Genomic DNA, 27,630 nt, shown 5'->3' with positions numbered 1-27,630 from the left:
TATGAACTCTTTCTTTTTTTTTTTTTTTAAAGAATTTATTTATTTATTTGACAGAGAGAGACACAGTGAGAGAGGGAACACAAGCAGGGGGAGTGGGAGAGGGAGAAGCAGGCTTCCCGCTGAGCAGGGAGCCCGATGCGGGGCTCGATCCCATGACCCTGGGATCATGACCTGAGCAGAAGGCAGATGCTTAACGACTGAGCCACACAGGCGCCCCAGTATGAACTCTTTCTTGACTGGTTTCATTCAGCGTTGTTATTTTGACATTCATCCATGTTGCTATGTGTATCAGTAGTTCATTCCTTCATATTGCTGAGTAGTATTTCTTTGTATAAATAATCACAATTTGTTTATCCAGTGACATTTCGGTTGTTTCTGGGTTTTGGCTATTACAAATAAAGCTGCTATGAACACTCATATATACAATCATTCTGTGGACATAGGTTCTTATTCTCTTGAGTACATATCTAGGAGTGGAATGTCTGGGATGAATAGTAGGTGTATATTAATTAGTAAGAAAACTGTCAAACTGGTTCCCAAAGTAGATGTAGCAGTTTGCATTCACTCCGTATCTGTGCCAACAATTAGGCAGACTGAACCATTCTATATATATAGTGGTAACTCATTAAAGTTTTAGTTTGCACTTCCCTAATGACTAACGATGACAGTCATTACTTTATTTGTGCTCATTTGCTATCCATGTATCTTCAATGATAGAGTGTTCAAATCTTTTGCTCATTTAAAATGAGGTTGTCTTACCATTAAGTTTTGACGGTTTTTAATATTCTAGATACAAGACTTTAATTATATATATATATTTTGCTAATGTTTTCTTCCTGTCTGTGGCTTGTCTTTTTTTCCTCAGGATTTTATTTAAATTCCAGTTAGTTAAATACATGTAGCTTGTCTTTTTATTTTTTTAAACAATGTCTTTCAGAGAGCAAAAGCTTTTAACTTTGATGAAGTGCAATTTGACACCTTTTTCATATATCATGCTCCTGTGTCCTATTTAAGAAATTTTTGCCAGAACCCAAGGTCACTAAGATTGTCTCCTTTGCTTACTTGTAGGTATTTTATGGTTTTAGCATTTATATTTAGATCTGTGATCTCTTTTGAGATACAAAACTTTACATATATGGTGTGAGAGATAAGGGTAAAGGTTCATTTTTCTGCATTTGAATATCCAATTTGTTGAAAAGAATATCGTTTTCCAATTATATTGCCTTGGCACCTGTGTTAAAACTCATCAGTATACATGTGTATCTATTTTTCTCAACTCTTGATTCTGTTCCATTAATCTATGTCTATCTTTATCCTAATAACACAATGTCTTGAGTATAGTAGCATTATAGTAAGTCTTGGAATCAAATAATGTAAGTTCTCCAAATTTTATGTTTCCAAAATTGTTTTGGCTAATCTAGTTCCTATGCATTTCCATAAAAATTTTCAAATTAACTTGTCAATTTCCCCAAAAATCCTACTCTAACTTTTGTGACTGAACTGAATGTACAGATCAATTTGGAGACAATGGACATCTTAACAATATGGAGTCTTCTGATCTAAGACCACCTTATATCTCATCATTTATTTAGGTCTTTTTTAAGTTCTCTTAGCAATGTTTTGCAGTTTTTAGTGGATAGGTCATACAGAATTTTTTCTTCAATTTATGCTTAGGTATTTCATTTTTTCTGATGTTACTGTAAACGTATTTGTAAAAATTTCCCATTGTTTCTTGCTGAAATAATGGCAATACGGTTGGTTTCTGTATCTCACAATCTTGATAAACTCACTTAGTAGTTCCAGTAAGTTTGTAAATTCCTTAGGATTGTGTACCTAGTCAATCATGTCAACTGTGAATAAAGACTCTTTGAGATCTTCCTTTCCAATCTCAGTGTCTCCCTCCTCCCTCTTTCTTGCCTTATTGCACTCACTAGGACCTCCAGTAAAGAAGTGGTGAGAGCAGACATCCTTGCCGTGTTCCTGATCTTAGGAAGAAAGCGTTCAGTCTTTCACCTTTAAGTTTCTGCATCTATTGAGATGGTTATATCCAACTTTCTTTCTAAGTCTGTGAGTATGGTAAATTGCATTGATTGATTTCCAAATGTTAAGCCAACCCTGTACTCCTTGGATAAACTCCATTTGTTTATGATGTTATTTACTAACCCGTATATATGTTCCTCAGAGATACTGGTTGTTATTTTCTTGTAATATCTTTTTTTAATAAGCCCCGAGTGATTTTTATATTGGGTAATACTTTATAGATATTGTTGGGACATATTCCCTCCTATTTCTGGAAATATTGTGTAGAATTTGTATTGTCTTTCTTAAATGCTAACTAGAATTCACTAGGAAATCCACCTGGGACTGGAGTTTTCTTTGTGGGATTTTTATAAACTCAACTTACAATTTAATAATTTAGTAACTCAAATTTAATTGAATTTAAAAATTCAATTTAATAGACCTATTTATGTTATTTTTATTTGTTTTTTAGTGAGTTTTGGTTTATGCCTTACAATGAATTGTTCTTTCACCTAATTTTTCCAATTTGTGGGCATTAAATGATTCATAATATATCATCTTAATGCCTGTAGGATTGGTAGTAGTATCTTGCTTTTTATTTCTGACATTTCTGAATTGCATGCATTCTCTTTAAAATTTTATTTAGAGGTTTATAAATCGTATTGCTCTTTTCAAAAGCAACAAGTTTTGATTTCATTCATTTTCTCTGATGGTTTTCTATTTGCAATATTACTGATTTCTACTGTTATCATTTCCTTCCTTTTACTTGCTTTGGGTTTAATTTGCTCTTCTTTTATTGATTCTATGTTGGAAGCTTAGATCACTGATTTGAGATCTTTCTTTTTAAATATCAGTATTTATGCTATAAATTTCTCTGTAAGTACTGCTTTAGCTGCATCCTCAATTTTTTATGTTGTATTTTCATTTTCATTAAATCAAAGATATTGTCAAATTTCCTTTGTGACTTCTTCTTTGACTCATGGGTTATATAGAGGTATGCTATTTAATATCCAAATATTTGGAAGTTTTCTAGAAATTTTTCTGTTATTAATTCTATTCTATTTTTAAATACTTTTTAATTCCATTGTGATCAGAGAAGTTTCTTTGTATGATTTTAATTCTTTCAAATTTGTGGATGTTTGTTTTATGACCCAGAATATAATGTATCTTGGTGGATGTTTCACATGCACTTGAAAAGAATGTGTTTTCTCTTGTTGGGTGCAGTGCTCTATAAATGCCAATTATGTCAAGCTGGTTGATAATTTTGCTCAAGTCTCAGCTCTATCCTTACTAATTTACTGCCCACTTGTTCTATCAATTACTAATAAAAGGGTTTTGAAATCTCTGATTATAATTCTGGTTTTGTCTACTTCTCCTTTCAGTACTACTAATTTTATTTTCATGTATTTCAAAGCTCTGTTACTAGGTAAATAAGTATTTAGGATTGTTATGTCCTCATGTATGGCCTTCTTATCCAGTCTGTCAATCTCTGCCTTTATTTGGGGTGTTCAGACTACTTACATTTAATATTATTATTGATATGACTGATTTTAGTCTTTATCATGCTATCCACTTTCTATTCTCTCTGTTCTTTGTTTCCTTTCCTCTTTTTTCACCCTTCTTTTGATGTTTCTTTATGATGCTATTTTATTTCCATCATTACATTATTATATATACATCTTTGTTCTTGTTCTTGTTGATTTTATGGTTGTTTTATGGTTTTTAATAATCACAGTCTACCTTTAAGCATATCATACCACTTTATATGTAGAGTAAGGAACTTCTAGCAGTATACTTGCATTTCACCTCTCCCAATCTTTGTGGTATCATCATCATACATTTTACTTTCATACTGTTTTGAGTTTATAAACGTCACAATACACTGTCAGTGTTTCTGCTTTAAATAGTAAATTAACTTAAAAAATTTTTTTGAATTTTATTCAGTAATTGCATACATATTGATATTATTTTGTTATTTTGGAACAATTTATTTGTAATGTCAGAAAAATAAGCAATTATATTTTATTTGAAATGAAGATTTTCAATATAAGAGAAAAGGAATATAATTGTGGAATCAAAAATGTAGGTAGAACTGGATTGGCAATATCAATATTAACTCATTACAGTTTTAATACCGATCTTTTCAAAATTGTAATAAAAAACATGTAACTTAAAATTTATTGTCTTACCTATTTTTAAGTGTATAGTTCAACAGTTAGTTAGCTACCCTTTAAAGAGATTTAGTAAGAATAAAAGTCCTTTATATTTACTTACATAATTACCACCTTTGGAGTTCTTCACTCCTTATATAGATCCAGATTTCTACCTAGAAGCATTTTTCTTCTGCCAGAAAAATTTCTTGCAGTGCTGGTCTTCCATGATAAGAGAACTCAGCTTTTATTTGTCTGCAAAGTTATTCTTTTGCCTTCCTTTTCAAAAGATATTTTTGGTGGGTCTGTTGCTACTTATTAATTTTTCTTCTCGTATGAGATCTATTTTCCTGTTTCTTTGCATGCCTGGTTATTGATTGTTATATGGTAGACATTGTGAATTTTATATAATTTGGGATACTGGATTTTTTTGTATTACTTTAAATATTTGGGGGGAATTTGTTCTGCATATGGAGTGAAGTAAACTTGTAAACAATTTGATGCTTTGGCTTGCTTTTAACATTTGTTAGACAGGTCCAGAATGTCTTTTAGTGTAGTCCATACAGGTCAGAGTCTTAGGGCAGAAAAAAGGGTTGAGAAGGGTACAGAGTGGATCTGGAGGGCCAAATAAAAGTTATCTGATATATAAGAGTAAATGCTTATTTTCATATCTGATATTCCAATAGACTGTAATTTCCTTGGGGTCAAAGACAAAATGTCTTTCCCCATTTATATCCTAGAGATTAATAGTATCTCACACATAGCAGGCATTTGTTAAATGTTTGCTTTCTATATATTTTTAAAAACATAACTGTAATCTTACATTTTTCTTTTTAAAAAACATGTAGTTATTTTAGTAGTGATAGCATTTTTTAAAAAGAACTTAAAATAGTATATATTTAATAAGTCTATTTCATCAACTTACATTTTCCTCATCCATTCTATCTTTCTAAATTTTCTTTTCTTTTCCATATCTTGCCTTCTCTTCAGTTTAGAGAAATGGAATTTGATTCCTTTTTCTTCTCCCACCTCTACATTTTCAGTAGACACCCAAAACTATTGAGAAATGAAAAATGAATATACAAAGTGTTGAAATACTGATTGTGAGGTTATCTGGCTACAGACAGGAATTTCTGTAAGTTCAGTGGGAATATGCCAAGGTAGAAATAGAGGCGCGAATACACCCTTTTTAAGGTATTTCTGATTGTGTCATGGGTGAGTGGCACATTGAGCTTTTGGAGGCACATGTCACAGAAAGACTAACAAAGTGCTAGTATACTGAGGTACTTAAGAACTATTTGTTGAATGGATAAATGAATAGACATACTCCAGTACTGTTTTTGTTTTTCATAAGAACAGACCTTACCTACTCTTAGTGCTGTTGACTTTCGAAGACTCTAAATCTCAAGAAGTACAGGCACTCTTCAAGAACAAAGTCTCATCATTACATCCCCAGAGTTTGTGGTTTCCCTGTGTGACATGCTATCCTAACTGGTTGCCTGTTTTCCTACTTCGAATTCATTCCCTCTCCTTCACCACATACACGTTAAAGAACAAGGAGGAGAGTTTGCTATCCCCCGCAACTCTATGTATTTGTCCCTCTTAAAGCACGTATTTACTGCACTATACTGAAATATTCTTTTTACTTTTGACTCTCTCACAAATTAAAAGGAAAGATACTTGAGGGGAGGGACTATTTTATCTACCATTGTATCCCTAGCATTTAGTACAATGCTTGACATATGGTTGGTATGCAATAAGATTTGTTGAATGAATGTATGAATTCACACCTTGATTATTTTCACTTTTCATACTTAGTATACTTAATATACCAATTCTATAATCTGCCTACCACAGATTGAGGACCTGAATGAAGACATGAGCCCATATAGACATCTAGAGCTATATAGAACCTGATTATATTAACCTATAAAATGTAAGCTTACAAACATCCTTAGGTAGAGATTATCTCCACAAAAAGGACATTAAACATGGGTGTCTATGGAAAAGTCCCTAAATCATATATATGTTTTAAGAACTATGTATATTTAAAATAATTCCATTCGATTAATGAAGACATGTTGAAGTTCCAAACACCATGACAATCCAAATGATTTCCCCCCAGTCTCTGCTGTGATAAGCTCTATAAGAGAAAATGTCATATTTTTCTCAAGAATTCCCACCTCTAGTCCAAGGATTAATTAATATAGAGTCAACAACATTTTCAAATTTGCTTCACTATAAAGATGCTAAACTCCTGAGTACCAGACAGTATCTAAAGATGACCCAGATCAAAGCTCATTACTAAAAGTAGAAGTAGTGAAAAAAAAAAGATATATTGCTGATCTTGAAGTATTATTAGTAACCCTTGAGTAGTTAATGTCATCACTTTTTATCAGTTAAATCACCAAGATTTATTATTTTAAAATTAATTTTCAAGAAGACAAATGAGTTTCTAAATATATAAGATTCAAAGTTATTAATATTTCTCTTTTCTTACTGTATCAGAGACAGGCCTCCAGCCATTGTTCTCTACACGACGATACCAGCCACTATGGTCCTCTTCCTGAAGATCATCACTTTTAATATGAGATGTATATTTTGCTGGAAGTTTTGTATAATCTCTAGGGCTATTAGCACACAGATCTTCAATATGTCTATGAGTGAAAATTTTATAGTATATATCAGGTGGAAATTTAACCTGTATATGGAGAAGTTCAAAGGACCATTGTAATCTAATTACAAAAAAAGGTTTACATTTTAAAAACTTACATCTTTTAAATTTCACATAAATGTGCTTTAAAACTACCAAATAAGAATTCATCCATACTTACACCACCTAATCTGAATCGTACATGAACGCCAGCAGCAGCATCTAGAAGCTCTGCCTATAAAAAAATGTATTACTCTTCAACACTGTAGATATCAATTCACTACTTCTCACTCTATCATGTTAAAATAGTTGCTGAATATTGATTATTTATGAAATAGGTCAAATAAATAAACCTCAAATAATTATTTTTAAATTAAAAAATATTTTAAGATTTAATTTCTTATGGGCATCCAATAAGTAAAAGTTTTCATGATAACTGGAAAAATGATACTAAACTATGTTTACGTTCTATGCAACATATAAGTATAAAAACCAACTGATATGTTTTTCACAAAATGGAAATTTTACATAAGTCCTCAAATATATTATTTAATTTATTAAATTTAATAAATTTAATTAATACTATTGAGCATTATTTTACAGGTAAATTCAGAGAAAAAATTATGATTGGCTAATTTGAGTTTAACACCAGATGACCTTTCCTAACTAGCTTTTATTAAGTCAAAAATACATGTTTAAATTTTGTAAGAATTGTCTATAATTGGTCTTCTAAATTTTAGTGCCCTGCACCAAATGCAAAGTAGAGAAAACAATTTTGGGTCCTCAATCAGAAGACAGTTTAATCTTACCTCCTGATAATATTAAGTTAGATGAGAAAATACATGTTATCCTAAGTCATTCAGTCTGTAAAGCCTGAAAGACCACATGGACTTTTGCACAATTTTCTCCTGACTGAAGAGTGTATATATATACATGCATACATATATAGGGTCACAGTTCAAACATGAAAAAATATGTTTTATAACAGGATCTAAAACTTATATTTATAAAATTCATAAAATTTATACAGGTGACACTTGAACAACATGGGTTTGAAGTGTGCAGGTCAACTAATATTTTTTTGTAGTACAGTACTGTAAAAGTAATTTCTCCTCCTTATGATTTTCTTAACATGTTACTTTAGCTTACTTTAATGTAAGAATACAGTATGTAATATATATAACATATAAAATATGTGTTAATTGACTACTTATGTTATTAGTAAGGCTTCTGGTCAACAGTACGTTATTTGTAATTGACTTCTTGGAGAGCAACAAGTTACACATGGATTTTCGACTGCATGGCGGCAGGGGGGCGGTCAGTGCCCCTATCCCAGTGTTGTTCAAGGGTCAACTGTATATAATTTTTAAGCAAAATTCATTATATATACACTTTTATTTCCACTAAAGTAGGCAAATCTTAAGGGTACAGCTTCGTGGATATTTTTTTCTTTCCTCTTTTAGTCAGTTAGGGTGAGAGAATGATCAAGTCAATCCAATCAGAAATTGAAGTGGATCAAGCCTGGATTGCAGTTTTAGTAATCCATATCTGGTTTGTCCACTTCTAGTTTTTCTCTATTTCTTAGAGGTGGTCCTGGTAAGTCTCTATCTCCTCAACTATGAAAGCCTATAGGAAATTCAGGTGTACTTTTGGGAAGATTTGAGTTTACTTCTTTATCCTTCTACCATCTACAAACTTAAATGGTGATGAGGGTTGGCTGGGTATTTGAGGCAGTTCCCTTCCTTTTATCATGACTTTGTCTCCTAAACTCATGGGAATTTTTATTTAGTAGAATAGTGTTATTTAAAGTGGACTTAGATTAGTTGTAAATACTCACTGCAAACTCTAGGGAAATCAAAAAATAGTAAAAAAGAGGTATAATTGATATGCTGAGAGGAAAGAAAATGTAATCATATAAGATGCTCAATTAAAACCAGAGAAGGCAGAAAAAGAATGTAATACAAAAAAAGAAAGAACAAGGGCAAGAAATAGAAAACATTAACAAATATGTTAGATATCAATCACTATATTAAATGTCAATGGTCTAAATATACAAGGTAAAAGGCAGAGACTATAAACATAGATTAAAAAAATAAGATCCAACTGTATGTTGTCTATAAAAAAACATTTTAAATATAAAGACACAGATAGGTTAAAAGCAAAGTAATGGAGAAAGATATAACATAGTAACTAACATTAATTATATGAAAACTGAGCAGGTATATTAATTTCAGAAAAAGCTGAATTAAGAGCAAGGAAAATTATCAGGGATAAAGAGGAGGATTACGGGGCGCCTGGGTGGCTCAGTCGTTAAGCGTCTGCCTTCGGCTCAGGTCATGATCCCAGGGTCCTGGGATCGAGCCCCACATCAGGCTCCCTGCTCCGCGGGAAGCCTGCTTCTCCCTCTCCCACTCCGCCAGCCTGTGTTCCCTCTCTCGCTGTGTCTCTCTCTGTCAAAAAATAAAAAAAAATCTTTAAAAAAAAAAAAAAGAGGAGGATTACATGATGATAAAGTGGTCAATTCTCTACGAAGATATAACAATCCCTAAAGTATATATGCCTAACAACAGAGTATCAAAATATGTAAGGTAAAACCTGAAAGCACTACAAGAACTAAGAGAAATCCACTATTATAGTTGGAGAATTGAACACCTCTCTATCAGTAACTGACATATTCAGCAGACAGAAAAATAATTAAGTCCATTAAGAAACTGAACAACACTTGTAATCACCTGGACCTAACTGACATTTCTAGAACACTTCATCCAACAATAGCAAATATACACTCTTCTCAAGCTCATATGGAACATTTACCAACATAGAACATGTTATGGACCATAAACACACCTTAACAACTGTAAAATAATAGAAATCATACAAAGCATGTTCTCAGACCCCAATGGAATTAAATTAGAAATCAGTAACAGAAGGATAGCTGAAAAGCCCAGAACTTGGAAATTCAACAATACACTTCTTAGTAACAAATGGATCAAATAAGAAGTCTCAAGAAAAATTTAAAAATACTTTGACCTAAGGGAAAATGAAAATACAGCTTATCAAAATTCATGAAATGCACAGACAACAGTGCTTAGAGGAAAATTTATAGCACTGAATAAATATATGAAAACAAGCAAGACCTGAAATCAATAATCTAGACTTCCATCTTAAGAAACTAGGAAAATAAATCAAAAGTAAGCAGAAGTGGGGCACCTGGGTGGCTCCGTTGGTTAAGCGGCTTCCTTTGGCTCAGGTCATGATCCCGGGGTCCTGGGATCGAGTCCCGCATCAGGCTCCCTGCTCAGTAGAGAGCCTGCTTCTCCCTCTCCCTCTGCCTGCCTCTCTGCCTACTTGCTCTTTCTCTCTCTGTCAAATAAATAAATAAAACCTTAAAAAAAAAAAAAGTAAGCATAAGAAAAGAAATGATAAAATTTAAAACAGAAATCAATGAAATTGAAACAGGAAATCAACTGAGAAAATCAAAGAAATTAAAAGCTAGTTCTTTGAAAAGATCAATAAAATCAGTAAGCTTCTGACCAGGGAAACTAAGAAGGAAAAAGAGAGAGAGGGAAGACACAAATGACTAATACCAGAAAAGAGGGGCTATCACCACTGATTCCATGGGCACTAAAAGGATAATTAACAAATATTAAGAAAAACCCTATGCCTACAAATTTGATAGCCTATATGAAATGGTTCAAATGCCCGAAAGACACAACCCGACAAAACTCATACAAGCAGATATAGAAAATCTGAATAGACCTATTAAAGAAATGGAATCAATAATTAACCTTTCAAAAAAGAAAGCACCAAGCTTCAATTGGCTCAGTGGTTAACACTACCAAACATTTCAGAAGAAAATCGTATCCATTCTCTGCAATCTATTCCAGAAAACAGAAGCAAAGGGAACACTTCCTAACACATTCTATGAGTCCAGCATTATCCTAATACCAAAACCAGACAGAGACACTACAAGAAAGGAAAATTACAGATGATTATTTCTCATGAACATAAATGCAAAAATCCTCAATAAAATATTAGCAAGTCAAATTCAACAATGTATAAAAGGAATTATATACCATGACCAAGTGGGATTCATTCCAGGTATGCAAGGCCATTATCAAATTACAACAGGCTAAAGAAGAAAAATCATATGATCATATCAACAATGCAGAAAAAGCATTTGATAAAATTCAATACCAATTCATGATAAAAACTCTGACAAACTAGGAATAGAGGCAAACTTCCTCAATTTGACAAAGGATATCTACAATAAACACACCTATCATATTTATTGGTGAGAAACTGTATGCTTTCCTGCTAAGATAAGGAACAAAGCAAAGATGTCCCCTCACCCTTCCTATTCAACATCATATTGGAAGTCATAGCTAATTCAATAAGAAAAAGAAATAAAAGGTATACAAATTGAAATGGAAAAAAAAACCTGTCTTTGTTCACAGATCACATAATTGTCTATATTAAAAATTCCAGTGAATCAATGAAGAAATTCCTGGCACAAAAAAGCAACTATAATAATGTTGGGGGATACTACATTAACATACATAAGTCAATTGCTCTCTTATATACCAGCAACAAACAACTGGAATTTGAAATTCAAAACACAATGCCACTTATATTAACAACAAAAAAGTGAAATATGTAGGGTATAAATCTAACAAAATATATGAAAATCTGTATGAAGGAAACAACACTGTAATAAAAGAAGATCTATTTTTTAAAGATTTTATTTATTTATTTGAGAGAGAGATTAAGAGAATGAGTGGGAGGAGGGGCAGAGGGAGAAACAGACTCCTGTGGAGCAGGAAGCTCACCCCAGAACCCTGAGGTCATGACCTGAGTAGAAGGCAGATGCTTAACCAACTGAGCCACCCAGGCACCCCATAAAAGAAGACCTAAATGAGAGATATTCAATGTACCTGGATAGAATGATTCAATACTGTCCAGATGCCCACTCTTCTCAATCTATAGATTCAATGCAATCTCAACCAAAATCCCGCCAAGTTATTTTATAGATATGGACAAACTGATTCTAAATTTTATACAAAAATGTAAGAGACCTAGAATAACCAACATAATATTGCCATTTGCATAATTTTGAAGGAGAATAACAAAATTGGTGGACCCATCTTTAAGATTTCCTATGAAGCTGTAGTAATCAAGTGTGGTATTAGCAAAAGAAAAGACAATAGGTCAGTGGAACAGAGAGACAGCCTGGAAATAGCCCCACATAAATATAGTCAACTTATCTTTGATAAAAGAGCAAAGGCAGGGCGCCTGGGTGGCTCAGTTGGTTAAGCGACTGCCTTCGGCTCAGGTCATGATCCTGGAGTCCCAGGATCGAGTCCCGCATCGGGCTCCCTGCTCGGCAGGGAGTCTGCTTCTCCCTCTGACCCTCCTCCCTCTCATGCTCTCTGTCTCTCATTCTCTCTCTCTCAAATAAATAAATAAAATCTTTAAAAAAAAAAAAAAAAAGAGCAAAGGCAATTCAATAGAGTAAGGATAGTCTTAAACAAATGGTGCTGGAAAAACTGGACATCCACAAGCAAAAGTTTAATTCCAATTCCAGTTAGTTAACATACAGTGTAATATTAGCTTCAGTTGTAGAATTTAGTGATTTCAACATTTCTTCTTTGATTTCCCGTTTGACCCATTCATGATTTAGTAGCATACTGTTTAAATTCCATGTATTTGTGGGCTTTTCACTTTTTTTCTTGTGGTTGACTTCTAGTTTCATAGCATTGTGATCAGAAAAGGTGTGTGGCATGACTTCAATCTTTCTGTATTTGTTGATGCCTATTTTGTGACCTAATATGTGATCCACTCTGGAGAATGTTCCACATGCACTTGAGAAGAATGTGTATTCTGCTGTTTTAGGATGGAATGTTCTGAATATATCTGTTAAGTACATCTGGTCCAGTTAGTCATTCAAAGCTACTGTTTCCCTGTTTATTTTCTGTTTAGATGATTTGTCCATTGATGTACATGGAGTGTTAATGTTCTCTACTATTATCTACTATATTATCAATGAGTTCCTTTATGTTTGTTATTGTTTCATATATCAGGTGCTCCCATGTTGGGTGCATAAATATTTATAATTGTTGTATCTTCTTGTTGGATTATCCCTTTTATTATGATATAGTGCCCTTCTTTACCTCTTGTTACAGTCTTTGTTTTAAAGTCTATTTGTCTGATATAAATATTGCTACTCCCTCTTTTTTTTATTTTATTTTATTTTTGCTACTCCCTCTTTGACACTCATTAACACAATAGATGTTTCTCCATCCTCTCACTTTCAATCTGCAGGTGTCATTAGGTTTGAAATGAGGTTCTTGTATACAGCATATAGATGGCTCTTGTTTTTTTATCCATTCTGACACCGTATGTCTTTTGATTGGAGCATTTAGTCCATTTACACTCAAAGTAATTATTGATAGATATGTATATATTGCTATTTTATTACTTGTTTTGTGGTTGTTTTTGGAAATTTTCTCTGATCCTTTTTTATCTTTCTCTCTTTCACATTTTGCTGATTTTCTTCAGTGATATATTTGGATTTCTTTCTCTATATTCTTTGCATGTTTATTAGTGGTTTTCAATACATGGTTACCATTAGGTTTGTATATAACTTCTTCAGATAGCAGTCTATATTATATTGGTGGTCATTCAAATTTGAACCCCTTCTTTTCTCCTCTCCTTCCCACATTTTAGGTTTATGTTATTATATTTTACATCTTTTTTATGTGAGTTCCTTGACTGATTTTTACAGAAATATTCATTTCTACTGCTTTTGTGTTTCCTGCCTTTATACCGTCACTTTTGGTCTCGACTTTCCACTCAAAGGATCGCTTTAATATTTCTTGCAGGGCTGGTTTAGTGGTCATGAACTCCACTGGTTTTTATTTGTCTGAGAAACTCTTCATCTCTCCTTCTATTCTGAATGACAGCCTTGCTGCATAGAGTATTCTTGCCTGCAGATTTTCCCCATTCAGCACTTTGAATATATCATGCCACTCTCTTCTGGCTTGCCAAGTTTCTGTTGAAAAATCTCCTGCTAGCCTTATGGGTTTTCCTTTATTCCCTTTATAAGAAGTTAAGGACTTCTTTTGGCTTGCTGTTTTTTAAGGTTTTTTTTCCTTATCACTATTTTTTTTAAAGATTTTATTTATTTATTTGACAGAGAGATAGAGAGCACAAGTAGGCAGAGCTGCAGGCAGAGGGAGAGGGAGAAGCAGGCTCTCTGCTGAGCAGGGAGCCTGATGCGGGGCTCGATCCCAGGACCCGGGATCATGACCTGAGCCGAAGGCAGCCACTTAACCAACTGAGCCACCCAGACACCCCTCCTTATCACTATATTTTGCAAATTAAATATGTCTTGGTGTTGGCTTGCTTTTGTTGATTTTGATGGGAGTTCTCTGTGCCTCCTGTATCTGGATGTCTGTTTCCTTCTCCATATTAGGGAAGTTTTCAGCTATTATTTCTTCAAATAAATTTTCTGCCCCCTTTCTCTCTTCTTCCTTTGGTACTCCAATAATACAAATGTTATTATGTTTATTGGAGTCATTCAGTTCCCTGAGTCTATTCTCATGTTGCACAATTGTCTTTTCTCTCTTTTGTTCAGCTTCATTGTTTTCCATTACTCTGTCTTCTAGGTTATTAATTCATTCCTCTGCTTCTTCCAGCTTACTGTTCATTGCCTCAAGTGTGTTTCTAATCCTGTGTATTGCACTCTTCATCTCTGATTCTTTTTTAACTCTTTTATCTCTGTGGTAAGGGTCTCATTGATGTCTTATATTATTTTGAGTATCCTTATGATCATTGCTTTAAATTCTCCATCAAGCATGTTACTTATATCTGTTTCAGTTAGATCTCTGGTGGTGGCCTTATCTTTTTCCTTCATTTGGGATAAGTTCCTCTGTCTTCACATTTTGCCTAATTCTCTGCCTTCTTCTCTGTGTTAGAAAAGCCAGTTATGTCTCCTGCTCCTGAAAGTAATGGCCTTATGAAGAAGAGGTCATATAGTGTCCAGGGACTGGTACTTCAGGGAATATCTCCAGTGTGTGCTGTGTGCATACTGCTGTTGTGTTCTCTGCTCTATCCTTTAAGCCAGTCGTCTACAGAGGCTCTCCTTGCTTGCTGTGGGAAGTGTTTGGTCCTTGGCTTGAATGTGGCGAGTTTTAACTAGGTGTGCTCTGGTCTGCTTCTGAAATGAGACCTATTATTACCTCCACCAGAACTGAGGCCCTGCAAAACTCTCTGGTACGGAGGCATGGTCTGAGCAGGAGTTTGTGCTGGTCTTCCTGGGGAGAGGTCCACCACACTGGGACTGAGGCAAGTGTGACTGAGAAGGGCAGTTCCACCAGGGCCGGGAGTGGTGGTGGCACAGGACTTGGTGTATGCAAGTTAGGCAGCCAGTATCAGTGCTGCACTACTTCCCACAGGTGGCTCTGTGTTTATGCTGAGGGGCAGGGTTGGGAAATGGTGCTGGCCAGCTCCTCTGTTCCCAGAGAGGTGTGTCTGTGAATGCTGCCTCTGAGGGACACACTCTGAGAAGAGCAAATAATCACCCCCTGAGTGCCCTAGGTGTTCTTAAGATTGCTGTTTCCAAGCTGTCTGCTCCTGGGATGTTTGCCCACTTTCTCTCCAGGAGTAGGGCAGTGCCCTCCAGGCTCTATCCCAGCCAAGCCTGCTGACCTTTAAAACTCCAGATTTTATTAAGCCCTGCTGGTTACAAGAAGAACCCACAAAATTCAGTCCCTCTCATTTTCCAAGCCAATGGCTTTGGGGAAATGTTCTCCTTGTGTGTTTCCTGTGTGCTCCTGTCTCTTGCCCTTCTCCATGACCACAGCTCACTTCATAGTACCCATGATCTATTTCTCCTTTAAACCATGTCTCTGCACTTCCTCCCTTCTTTGATGTGGCTTCTGCTCTTCTTTTAGTTGTGGAATTTGTTATGTTGGTCTTCAGGTCAATTTCTGGGGTATTTAGGATGATCTGATAGTTATCTACTTATATTTGTGGGATGAGACAAGCCTAGGGTCCTCCTACTCTATTGCCATCTTCCTGCTCTCTCAAAACTAGACTCTTCAATACAGAGAACCAACTGATAGTTTCAGAGGGGAGATGGGTGAGGGGGATGGGTGAAATAGATGAAGGGGATTAAGAGGTACAACTTCCAGTTTTAAAATAAATAAGTCACAGAGATGAAAACTACAGCATAGGGAATATAGTCAATAACACTGTAATGACATAGTGTGGTGACTACACTATACTTATCTTGATGAGCACTGAGTAATATATAGAATTGTCAAATCAATATGTTGTACATTTGAAAGTAATATAACAGTGTATGTTAATTATACTTCAATAAATATAATTAAGAGGGAAGAAAGAAAAAGAAAAAGGCAGAAGATAAGGAGAAACTATTATAGATTCTAAGACATTAGAAAGATCATTAGAGAATATTATAAATAATTTTAGTAAATAAACTTGAAAATTTAAGTGACATGGACAACTTCCTAGAAAAATACAACTTATCAAATCTAGCACAAAAATAAATATAAGATAGGAATAGATCTATAACTATAAAGGTGATTCTGACAGTTATTCTTAGTGCTCCCTAGTCTACTATTTTCCTGATGGTGGAGGATTTTATGGGTGTAAACTGACAACTTAATTCTAAAATTTACATGGAAATACAAAGCATCCAACAATAGCCTGGAAGTGTCTTCTTGAAGAATTACAAAATGGGAGTACTTCTCTACCATATAATACACTTGTTATAAACCTATAATAATACAAACCTATAGTAATTATGACAAGGGTAGAAAAATAGACCATGGAAAAGATTAGAAAATGCATAAACAGACCCATACAAAAATGGTTACTTGATTTATGATAAAAGTGGCATGGAGAGCAGTGGAGAAAGGACTATCTTTTTAATAAATAGTGTTTCATCATTTGGATATCTATATGGAAGAATATGAAAGTAACTTCTACCTCACACCATATACAAAATATCAACCCCAGGTGTACTGCAGATCTAAATATGAAAGGCCAATCAATAAAGGTTATATATAATATAGGAAAATTCTTTCATGACTTCAGGGTTGGTGAAGTTTATAAAAAGCACCAACCATATACAAAAGGGTTGATAATTTAAACTACATTAAAATTAAGAACTCTGTTCACCAAAAGACAGTCTTGTTTCAAAATATTAACCTAGGGATTGGGGAAAGAGGGTGAAATATAGATGAAGCAGGACTGGCTGTGAATTGCTAACTGTTGAAGTTAGGGGATGGGTACATGTGGTTTATTATTCTTTCTACTTCTGTATATGTTTGACATTTTTCATGGTAAAAAAAAAAAAAACAGTGGGAAGACCCTCTTAAGAGTGACAAGTCAAATCATATAATGAAAAACAATTTGTGCAGCACAGAGAACGGACAAAGGGCTTGTGTGAAAAATATATAAAGAACTGCTTAAAGCCCAGAAAAATAAGAGACAATATACACATAGAAGACACGAAAAAAAATGTCAAGAGCTCAGCTGATCTGGGAGGATGGTCGTTGAGCTGTCGGGTGTCAGAAGAGCCAATGAAGAAAACAAGCAGAAAGGGAAAGAAAGCTTTTAATCACTTACTGTAATGGTACTAGGTGAGAGTTGGAGCCCCTAACACTGGAGGAGGCAAGGATTCCACCTGGTCATCTCCCCCCTCCCCACCCAGGGCTGCAGCATTTGAGAGTGAAGTGGAGCAGACACGAGTGTCCTCTCACTGTTAGGGAGTCCCAACTTTCAAAACTCTGAGGTGTGACTGTGTGGGGTAGGGGGTAGCGAGGAGATTGAGGGAGGAGAGTCTGTGAGGACTGACTCAGAGTGGGACAGCACAGGGGCCTGAAGCCTCAGATTGAGAACTAAGAATGAAGGCGCTGGGACCAAAAATTTAAGTATGCCTAAAGGGAGGACTGTCCCTAAAAAGCTGATAATATTAAGCACTGGTAATGATGCAGAACACCAAGAATTCCAAAAGATTGATGATGGTTAATACAAATTGTACAGTAACTTTGGAAAAGAGTCTGAAATTCCATTTCTGGGTGGAGTAGAAATTTGTATACAGGACAGATGAATAAGAATATTCCCAAAGCAGTCTTTGTAACAGACTCAAACTGGAAAAAACAATACAAATGTCAATCAACTGTAGAATGAATAAACAGCAGTATATTCATAAAATGAAATAACTGTCATTATTTTTTAGAAAATGAATAAAATTCAGCCACACGAATGCAATGTTGAATGGTAAGATACAGAAGCGCACCAGAGGATTCTATTTACATACGGTTCAAAAATAGAGAAGACTGAAAAAAACAAAACAAAAAAACAAAGCTTCAATTCAAAATAGTGGTTGCCTCTTGGGAGCAGGGAGTTGGCCGAGATGTGCAGAGCACTGGAAGGCAGGGGTCTGAAGTGTGAGACTCTGATCTGGGTGATGGTTACATGGGGGATTGTTTGTGATGATTCACTGAGCTACACATTTATGTTTTATGAACTTTTCTATGTGTGTGTCACACTTCAAGATAAAGTTTTTTTTAAGATTTTATTTATTTATTTGACAGAGAAAGACACAGTGAGAGAGGGAACACAAGCAGCGGGAGTGGGAGAGGGAGAAGCAGGCTTCCTGCTGAGCAGGGAGCCCGATGCGGGGCTCGATCCCAGAACCCTGGGATCAGGACCTGAGCCGAAGGCAGATGCTTAACGACTGAGCCACCCAGGCGCCCCAAGATAAAGTTTTTTAAAAGAAACACATATAAGTACATTTATAAAGCGGTCACACATTTTGAAGGGAAAAAACAGATGCTGGATGAATAAATAACATCCTCACCTCTTTAGGATCAATATATTTCACTATCTGACGTGGCTCTCCTTGTCTTCTGATATCAATCAGTCTTTTATAGTGTTGGAATACAGCGACATTCTAAAGGTTCAAGCACATAAGATTCTATGGTCAAAACTGGATTTTCTACCTCTAAGTTAAGCTTTGTGCCTAACCAGGGCAAAATGAGTAAGAACCATAAAATAGACTTTATGTATGTAAACTAGATTTTAGAAATATTATCCACTCAGGGTTTGCTTTGGCAAGCTAGGAAATACTGGTTTTATTCTCACAGAGTTTTACCCTTAACTTTGGAACTACATCATTAGCAATTATAAATAAAATACCCAGAATGTTGGTGGAGTCACTTCTATGTACTCCAGAGTAAACCAGGAAAAAGACAAAACAGCCTACTGGTTAAGAACATTGAGTACGGCATAGCATTATCTGGGTTGAACTGTTAGTGTGACCGTGGACAAGCTGCTTAGCTTCTCCACTCAGTTTCTCATCCGAACAACTGGAATGACAGGGGTATCTCATACAGCTATGGTGAGGAATTAATGAGTTAATATTTGTAAAGCACTTAAAACAACTTCTGGCACAAGAAAGCACTAAATAATTATTATCTTATTATCATTCCAGAAACCTTGGTCCTGTAGTAATGCCATTGATTTACAAACCCAATCTACTATTCGTGTTAGCACAGTATTTAGTCAGATGACTCCAAACAATTCTTCTATCTCAGAAAACTATTTCTTTGGTAACATTCTCCTTTTACCCTATACCCCAAAAAGCCCTTAGTAACTCTTGGTAAACTTCCCCTGCTGCCCCAGTATGCTTACATCAAATCAAATCAATTCAAACTGAAGTAACCCATAGCACCAATATGACAATTTGAAGTCCCACTGCAATTGTCTGTGGACATGGTGCAGCTCACATCAGCTGACAAAGATGGCCATTCCCATCTGCCTGTCTGGCTGGCAGGGAAGGAAAAGAACTTGTATGTTGGTGAACAAAGAAGCTGGGTGGGATGACAGTGAAAGCTGGTCCAACATGTCCTGCAGGCTGTAAAATGCCTTTTTTTTTTTTTTTTGTTCAAGTGATTTTAATGATTGGAATGCACAATTTTTTAAATACGCAAATAAAAAGTTTTAAAACCTGCAGAAAAAAAAAAAAAAAAACCCAGTACAACAGATCAATGAAACCAGGAGCTGCTTCTTTGAAAAGATCAACAAAATTGATAAACCTTTAGCCAGACTCATTAAAAAAAAAAGAAAACAAAACAAAAAAGAAAGAGAGGGAGAGAGAGAAGACTCAAATAAACAAAATCAGAAACGAAAGAGGAGAAATAACCAACAGCACAGAAATACAAAGGATTATAAGAGAATATTATGAAAACTATATGTCAACAATATGCCAATTTGTTGACATATAGTTTTCATAATATTCTCTTATAATCCTTTGTAGAAGAAATGGAGAAATTCCTAGAAACATATATCCTCCCAAAACTGAAACATGAAACAAAAAATGTGAAGACTGATAACCAGCAAAGAAACTGAATCAGTAATCAAAAAACTCCCAAAAAACAAAAGTCCCAGGGCCAGATGGCTTAACAGGCAAATTCTACCAAATATTTAAAGAAGAGTTAATACCTATTTTTCTTAAACTATTCCAAAAAGATAGAAGAGAAAGAAAACTTCCAAATTCATTCTATGAGGCCAGCATTACCTTGACATCAAAACCAGACACTGCTAAAAAAGAGAACTACAGTCTAATATCTCTGATGAACAGATGCAAATATTCACAACAAAATATTAGCAAACTGAATCCAATAATAAATTTAAAAAATGATTCACAATGATTAAGTGAGATTTATTTCTGGGTTGCAAAGGTGATTCAACATTCACAAATCAATCAATGTGACACATCACATCTGCAAGAGAGAGGATAAAAACCATATGGTTATTTCAGGGGTGCCTGGGTGGCTCAGTTGGTTAAGCGTCTCTTGATTTCAGCTCAGGTCATGATCTCAGGGTTGTGACATCAAGCCCTGTGTTGGGCTCCAAGCTGAGTGTGGAGGCTGCATAAGATTCTCTCTCTCCCTCTCCCTTTGCCCCTCCCCTTTCTCTTAAAAAAAAAAAAAGAAAGAAAAGGAAAGAGGCCTCAGAGAGATCCCTCACCCCTCCCACCACATGAGGACATAGCAAGAAGACAACTGTTCACCTATGAACTAGAAAGCAGGTCCTTACCAGACACCAAATCTGCTGGTGCCATGATTTTAGACTTTCCAGACTCCAGAACTGTAAGAAATATATTTCTGTTATTTATAATTTACCCAGTCTATTGTAGTGCAGCCCAAATGGATTAAGACAGCTACCAAAGTTTGACTTAAATAATGTCAGAATACATTTTTTTCCTCAAGTTCACATGGAAGATTTACAAAAATAGACTTAAGCCAGGCAAGTTTCAACAAATTTCAAGTTATTAAAATCATATAAATAACCGGCTTCAGTGGAATTAAACCAGAAATCAGCAACAGAAAGGTAATTAGAAAACTCCTAAATATTTGGTAATTAAGCAACATACTTTTTAAAAAAAATTTACTTATTTATCTGAGAGAGAGAACACAAGCAAGGGGAGGGGCAGAGGGAGAGGGAGAGAGAGAAGCAGACTCCCGACTAAGCAAGGAGCCCAATGCGGGGCTTGATCCCAGGACCCTGAGATCATGACCTGAGCTGAAGGCAGTCGCTTAACCCACTGAGCCACCCAGGCACCTATAAGCAACACCAGGCTGGCTCAGTTGGTAGAGCATGCAACTCTTGATCTTGGGGTTGTGAGTTCGAGCCCCATCTTGGGTGGAAAGATTACTTAAAAATAAAATCTTTAAAATCAATCAATCATGGGTCAAAAAAATCACAATGGAAATTATAAAATATTTTAAATTGAAATGTAATAAATATATGACATATCAAAACCTGTGGGATACATCTAAGGGAACGTTCAGGGAGAACTTAAATGCTTTAAATACATATATTATTAAAAAAGAATAAATGTGTAAAATCTAAGATCTAATGTTCCATCTCAAGAAGTGTGAAACAGCAAACCAAACTCCCTCAAAAGATGAAGGAAAACACAATAAAGATCAGCAGTTAATGAAATGTAGAGTTAAAATAGAGAAAACCCACAAAGCCAAAAACCAGGGTTGTTTTTTTTTTTTAAAGATTAAGACAGATGTAGAAAAATAGAGAGAAAACAGATATGAGAAATACCATCCCAATCTTACAGACATTAAAAGTACAGTGAGAGGAGATTATAAACAACTTTAGGCAAATAAATTTGACAATTTTAAGAAAATGGATAGATTCCTTGAAAAGTAACATCAAAATGGGCATAAGAAGAAATACAGTTTTGAACAGTCCCATATTATTAAAGAAATGGAATCCCTAATTAGAAACCTCTCATAAAGAAAACTCCTAGCACACAATGTTTTGCTAATGTATTCTCCCAAATATTTATAGAAGAAATAGCATTAATCGCACAAATTCTTTCAGATAATATAACAGAAAGAATACTTCCCAATTCCCTTTATGAGGCCAGCATAATCTTGATATCAAGATCTGGGAAGTATATGACAAAAAAGAAAAATTACATTCATGAGCAAATATGCAAAAATCCTAAATTAAAGTTGATAAAGGAAATTTTCAACTTTTAATGCTTGTGGGTCCTATTCCTGGACTCCAGGGGAGGCTATACTTTAACATTTACCAAGGTGAAAATGACTAGGCAAAACTTCAAAGCATGGATTCTATTTCTTCCCTGAGCACACACTGTATATTTGCTTCATTAAAGAAAATAACCAGGAAGAGCATTCTGAACATAAAAGAAAAAGGAAGAAACTTCCCTGGTTCCTGTAAGACTGAAGTCTACAGCCCTGCATATATTAGAAACTTAAGATAAGGTCTACAACTTCCTAAAATGTTCTTTGTCTAATAATTTGTAACTCTTTATGTATAAAATGTATATAACCTTACACCAAATGTTCTCCCTTACCAAAGCACTCTCTTCTTTGTAAAGACTGTGTATCCAGGGCAGCTGTCCTAACTTGGACTTGAATGAAACTCTCTTTTTTTCCTAGAAATTCTAAAAGGTTTGTTCATTTGTGTCAATAAAGTTTAGCAGATCAAATCCAGGATATATCAAAAAGGGTAATAATACATCAGAGTGAAGTGGAATTTATTCCAGGAATACAAGGTTGGTTTAACGTTTGAATATCAAGCAATGAAATTCACCACATGGAAAGAATGAAGAAGACAGACCATATGATCATACAGGAAATGCAGCAAAAGCATTTGATAAAATTCAACATCCAGAGTTTTCATAACAACAAGAATAAAAAGCAAACTAGGAATAAAGTTAAATTCCCCAAACTGATGGTAAGTTTTCACAAAAAAACTACAGGTAACATCTTAGCTGATGGTGGAATATTACATGCCTTCGGCGTTCAACAAAAGGGCAGGAATGTCCATAATTACTGCTTCTATTCAATCTTGCACTGGAGGGTCTAATCAGTGCAATAAAGAAATAAAAGGTATAAATTTTGCAAAGAAAAAATAAAAGTCATTCAAGGATGACATGCATAAGTGGAAAATCCAAAGGAATCTATAAAAAAGCAATTAGAAATAATAAGTGCACATTAGGTTGGCAAATAAAAATAAACTATATTTCTATAAACTAGAAATGAACTAGAAAATAAAATTTAAAAACAATACCACTTACAAGAAATGCCAAGTACCCAGAAGTTAAATGAAAGATGTTTAAGACTTCTACACTGCAAACTACAAAACATTATGGAGAAAAAATTTTAAAGATCTAATAAATAAAGATATGCACCATGTTCATGAAAACTCAGTGTAGAAAAATATCAGTTCTCTCCCAAATTGATCTACTGATTCAATTCAATACCAATTACATAATCTCCACAATAATTTTTGCAAAAATTAATGAATTGATTCTACTATTTACATGGAAATGCAAAAGCCCTAGAATAGCTATGACAATCATGAAGAACATCAAAATTGGAGGACTGTAGTGCCCTATACCCATACTTCTGATAGAGCTACAGTTACTGAGACAGTGTGGTATTGACTCAAATAAAGACAAATAGACCCATGCAACTGAACAGAGACGACAGAAAAGACACCCCCGCAATTTACTATGGAAAGAATGGTATTTTCAGTAAAAGGTACTTAATCATTTGGTTATCCATAAAGACAAAAATGAACTTTGTCCATACCTCTCATCATCACAAACATTAATTTGAGATGGATACTAGATCTCAATCTACAACTAAAGCAATTAAGCCTCTAGAAAAAATATAAGGAAAATATCTTCTGGCTTCAGGTTACATAAATATTTCCCCCAGATTTATTTCAATATATTTGACAAGTAATACTGTCCTGGGTGAGTTGGGTGTCCACCTTGGGATTTCTTTCCCCACTGGAGAAAGGAAAGGCCCAGTGGGCTCCTCAGGGCTGCCTTGTGCCTGGTGATGTGATCAAAGTGAAACCCCTCCTCTTATCCTTCTAATGTGGTCCTTCCTGTTCTCTCTGGTCCTGGGCTCTGGGATTTTCACAAGAGTGCCTTCTATGGATAGTTGTTAGTTGGTCTTCTTGTGAGGGGGACTGAAGTTGAGAATGACCTCTGTTGCCATTTTGATATTGTCACCTCTTTAGGTAAACTTTTTTTTTTTAAAGATTTATTTACTTATTTGAGAGAGAGAAAGACAGCATGCAGAGGGGAGGGCAGAGGGAGAGAGAGCATCTCAAGCAAACTCCACCGTGAGTGCGGAGCCCAACATGAGGCTTGCTCTCACTACTCGGAGATCATGACCTGAGCCGAACTCAGGAGTTGGACACAGCTGACTGAGCCACCCAGGCGCCCCTAGGCAAACACTTCTTATACAGGACACAGAAAACACTAACTATAAAGGACAAGTGATAAATTGGATTTAATGAAAATTAAAGACTTGTCATTATCAAAAAACACCTTTAAGAATGCAATGAGGCCAGTCTGAAGAAAATATCTGCAACACACATATTCAATAAAGGACTTCTGTTCAGGATATATGAGAGACTCCTCAAAGTGAATGTTGACAGTGTAATAGTGGATGTAATGGGATTTGGGGATTTGAAGATTGGGAGGACAGGTAAAAAAGAAAAGGAGGGGTAGGGATATTTATATCCTCATCATACATAATAAGTCACATAATCTTATGTTAGCATGATGGAACAAGAAACAAAGGTTTACGGGCGCCTGGGTGGCTCAGTCGTTAAGCGTTTGCCTTCAGCTCAGGTCATGATCCCAGGGTCCTGGGATCGAGCCCCACATCGGGCTCCCTCCTTGGCGGGAAGCCTGCTCTCCCTCTCCCACTCCTGCTGCTTGTGTTCCCTCTCTCGCTATCTCTGTCTCTGTCAAATAAATAAATAAAATCTTAAAAAAAAAAAAAAGAAACAAAGGTTTAAATATTCTTTAAAGAAGTAAGGTAACAAATAGAGGAACTAAAAAATAATCATATATGATACTGGGAGGGGAGATAACCAAGGCTGTATAAGGGATAAGCAAGATAAGCTCTCAATTATCTTTGCAGAAAGTCAACGGGTCACTTCTAAAGTTGATAAATAAAAAATAATTATACAAGAATATTATGCAGAAACACAGAAATAACTACTACAAGATCTAAAACAAAAAACAGTTAAAAGTGGTTCCCTTTAGGATATGAGGGTAGAGAAGAGTATGAGAGGGTAAAAGAAGTGCTTTTAAGTTCTCCTACATTATTTTACTTAAAGAAATATATATATTATTTTTATTTAAAATATTCAAATGTGAGAAAATGCCTTCATTTACATTAGTTTGACTATGAAGGTTATTTGTTTATAAGGCCACGTAATGTGTTAAAATTAGGCATCCTTATTTAGAAGTCATCCTCTGAGCCACTTGAAGCAGAATGTTCCTAGACTTAAGATCAAATGTATTCTCTTTGAATCTCAGTACTATTATGGTTCCGTGACTTTCATGGTTAGCTTCTCTTCAGTTTCTAACCACTTTTTAAATGCAACTGTGCAGTCATACCTTCTGTTGCAGGGGTACCATTTTATCTTCCGATACAACCTGCTTAGAGACATTCAACATACTGATCTTATCTAAACTGATCACCATTTTTATTTCATTTTTTTAATTTTCTAAATCTTTTTTTTACATCATTGATTTCCCTTAAATATCAGTTGATCCTTGGTTGTGCATTAATACTTAAGAATGAAGGTCTATGTCAATTTTTCCAAGGAACTAGTCGGAGTTATCCTGAGCTTTTTTGTAAGTCTCCATTTTCTCATTGTTGTCACATATGAATGGGAAGATGGTCTGGGAGCTTCGTAATGTGGGTGGAATAAGATAATCAATAGACTTTCTTGGGGGGGAGGGCGGGTATGGTTAGGTAGCCAGCAATCAAGCACGGTGTCTTTCAAATACTAAAATTAAGAGACTTTTACGTGTAGTGCCAAATCCACAATAGAATTAGCTTTTCCAAATAAATAGTTCACTTAATTTTTTACAAAAGAGATAAGCCATCAGGGTTTTTCCCCTAATAGTAAATATCCATCTACAAGCAAATTTTTTGACCAATGGTAAATATCCATTTACCTGTAGCTTTGGGGCTTGAAGTGACAGCACGGACATCTGTCACAGCTACACTACATACAAGTAACCTTGTATGTAACCAAGTAACCAAGTAATGCCTACAGTCATTCTCCTTCCAGATCTTTTAAATTGCTAACTCCAAATCGCTTCTCGGCCTTTTGGCTAAGATCAAGTGTAAATTGCTAACTCAGAATTGATATCCTTTCTAGGGTCCCAGGGACAAACCAGCTCTCTCACTGGAGCCCCTCTGATGTGTGTCAAGGCAAGTCTTCTACACAGTTCTATCCTATTTTTGGTTTTCCAAAAATGAGATAAAATTAATCTGCTCATGAACTCCCTTCTCTCTGGTATGGGTTAACTTTCTGTCTACTGTCATTTCAATAGGGTTCTGCAGGGACAAAAAGTGAAAATGTATGCTCAGTCTACCATCTTTTTAAAATACACATACACAGGGCGCCTGGGTGGCTCAGTCAGTGAAGCGTCTGCCTTCAGCTCAGATCATGATCCCAGGGTCCTGGGTTTGAGTCCCTCATCGGGCTCCCTACTCAGTGGGGAGCCTGCTTCTCCCTCTGCCTCTCTCTCTCTCTGTCTCTCATGAATAAATAAAATCTTTAAAAAAACAAAAAGAAATGAAATACACATACACACACGCTTGTCTGTTTATCTACAGGGCTTCTCTACTGAAACTCCTTAAGGGCAAGGAGGTACTGTAAAGTGCCTCACGCAGTGCTAGGAATATAAAAGGCATACAAAGTAATGTGTCTGGTTGGATTTGGATGTGGGATAAAGGAAGTTACAAATAACAGAAAAGCTTAAGTCTAGTTAACAAGTAGGCTAATAGAAACCATCAAAGGAATAGATTTTAAAAGCACATTATTATTTTAGTATTGGAAATCAATAGTTATGGGTTTTATGGCTTTGAAAGAGGCAAAAGAAACAAATAATGGAAGCTATTTAGGAAGACTTAATGAGCCAATACAAAGGTATTCTGGTGTGCTAGAAGCAGCCATGCCACTTCACACTAAAGCATGATATCAAAATTATCAAACACAGTGTTACTGCTATCACAGAGGTACGAGTAGAGTCATATTAGCTGTTGGCTCTCACCCAACCAGGTGAATCAACTCAGAATATTCCTTACACCAGTGGGACCAGACATACCCACACTAAAGCATGATAAATAAGTACATTAATTCAGACACAGTTTATTATTAAACATTGTCTTCAAAAGT

The 27,630-nt window shown here is 35.3% G+C and overlaps 1 protein-coding gene and 1 pseudogene across 1 annotated transcript in view; one reads left to right on the top strand and one right to left on the bottom strand.

Moving 5' to 3' along the window:
* Window positions 1-27,630, bottom strand: part of C11H11orf65 (chromosome 11 C11orf65 homolog) — a 55,405-nt gene that overhangs the window by 7,201 nt on the left and 20,574 nt on the right. Inside the window, exons 3-4 of the mRNA XM_078059053.1 lie at window positions 6,670-6,870; window positions 5,095-5,225 (exon numbers count right to left, since the gene is read on the bottom strand). Of these exons, the coding sequence (XP_077915179.1) occupies window positions 5,095-5,225; window positions 6,670-6,870 (332 nt within the window). The remainder of the gene's footprint in view (window positions 1-5,094; window positions 5,226-6,669; window positions 6,871-27,630) is intronic.
* On the top strand, window positions 26,541-26,762 carry LOC118525611 (U2 spliceosomal RNA; annotated as a pseudogene).

Source organism: Halichoerus grypus, chromosome 11, assembly GCF_964656455.1.
Source record: "Halichoerus grypus chromosome 11, mHalGry1.hap1.1, whole genome shotgun sequence".
Lineage (NCBI taxonomy): Eukaryota > Metazoa > Chordata > Mammalia > Carnivora > Phocidae > Halichoerus > Halichoerus grypus.
This window is presented reverse-complemented; position numbering and strand designations above follow the sequence as displayed.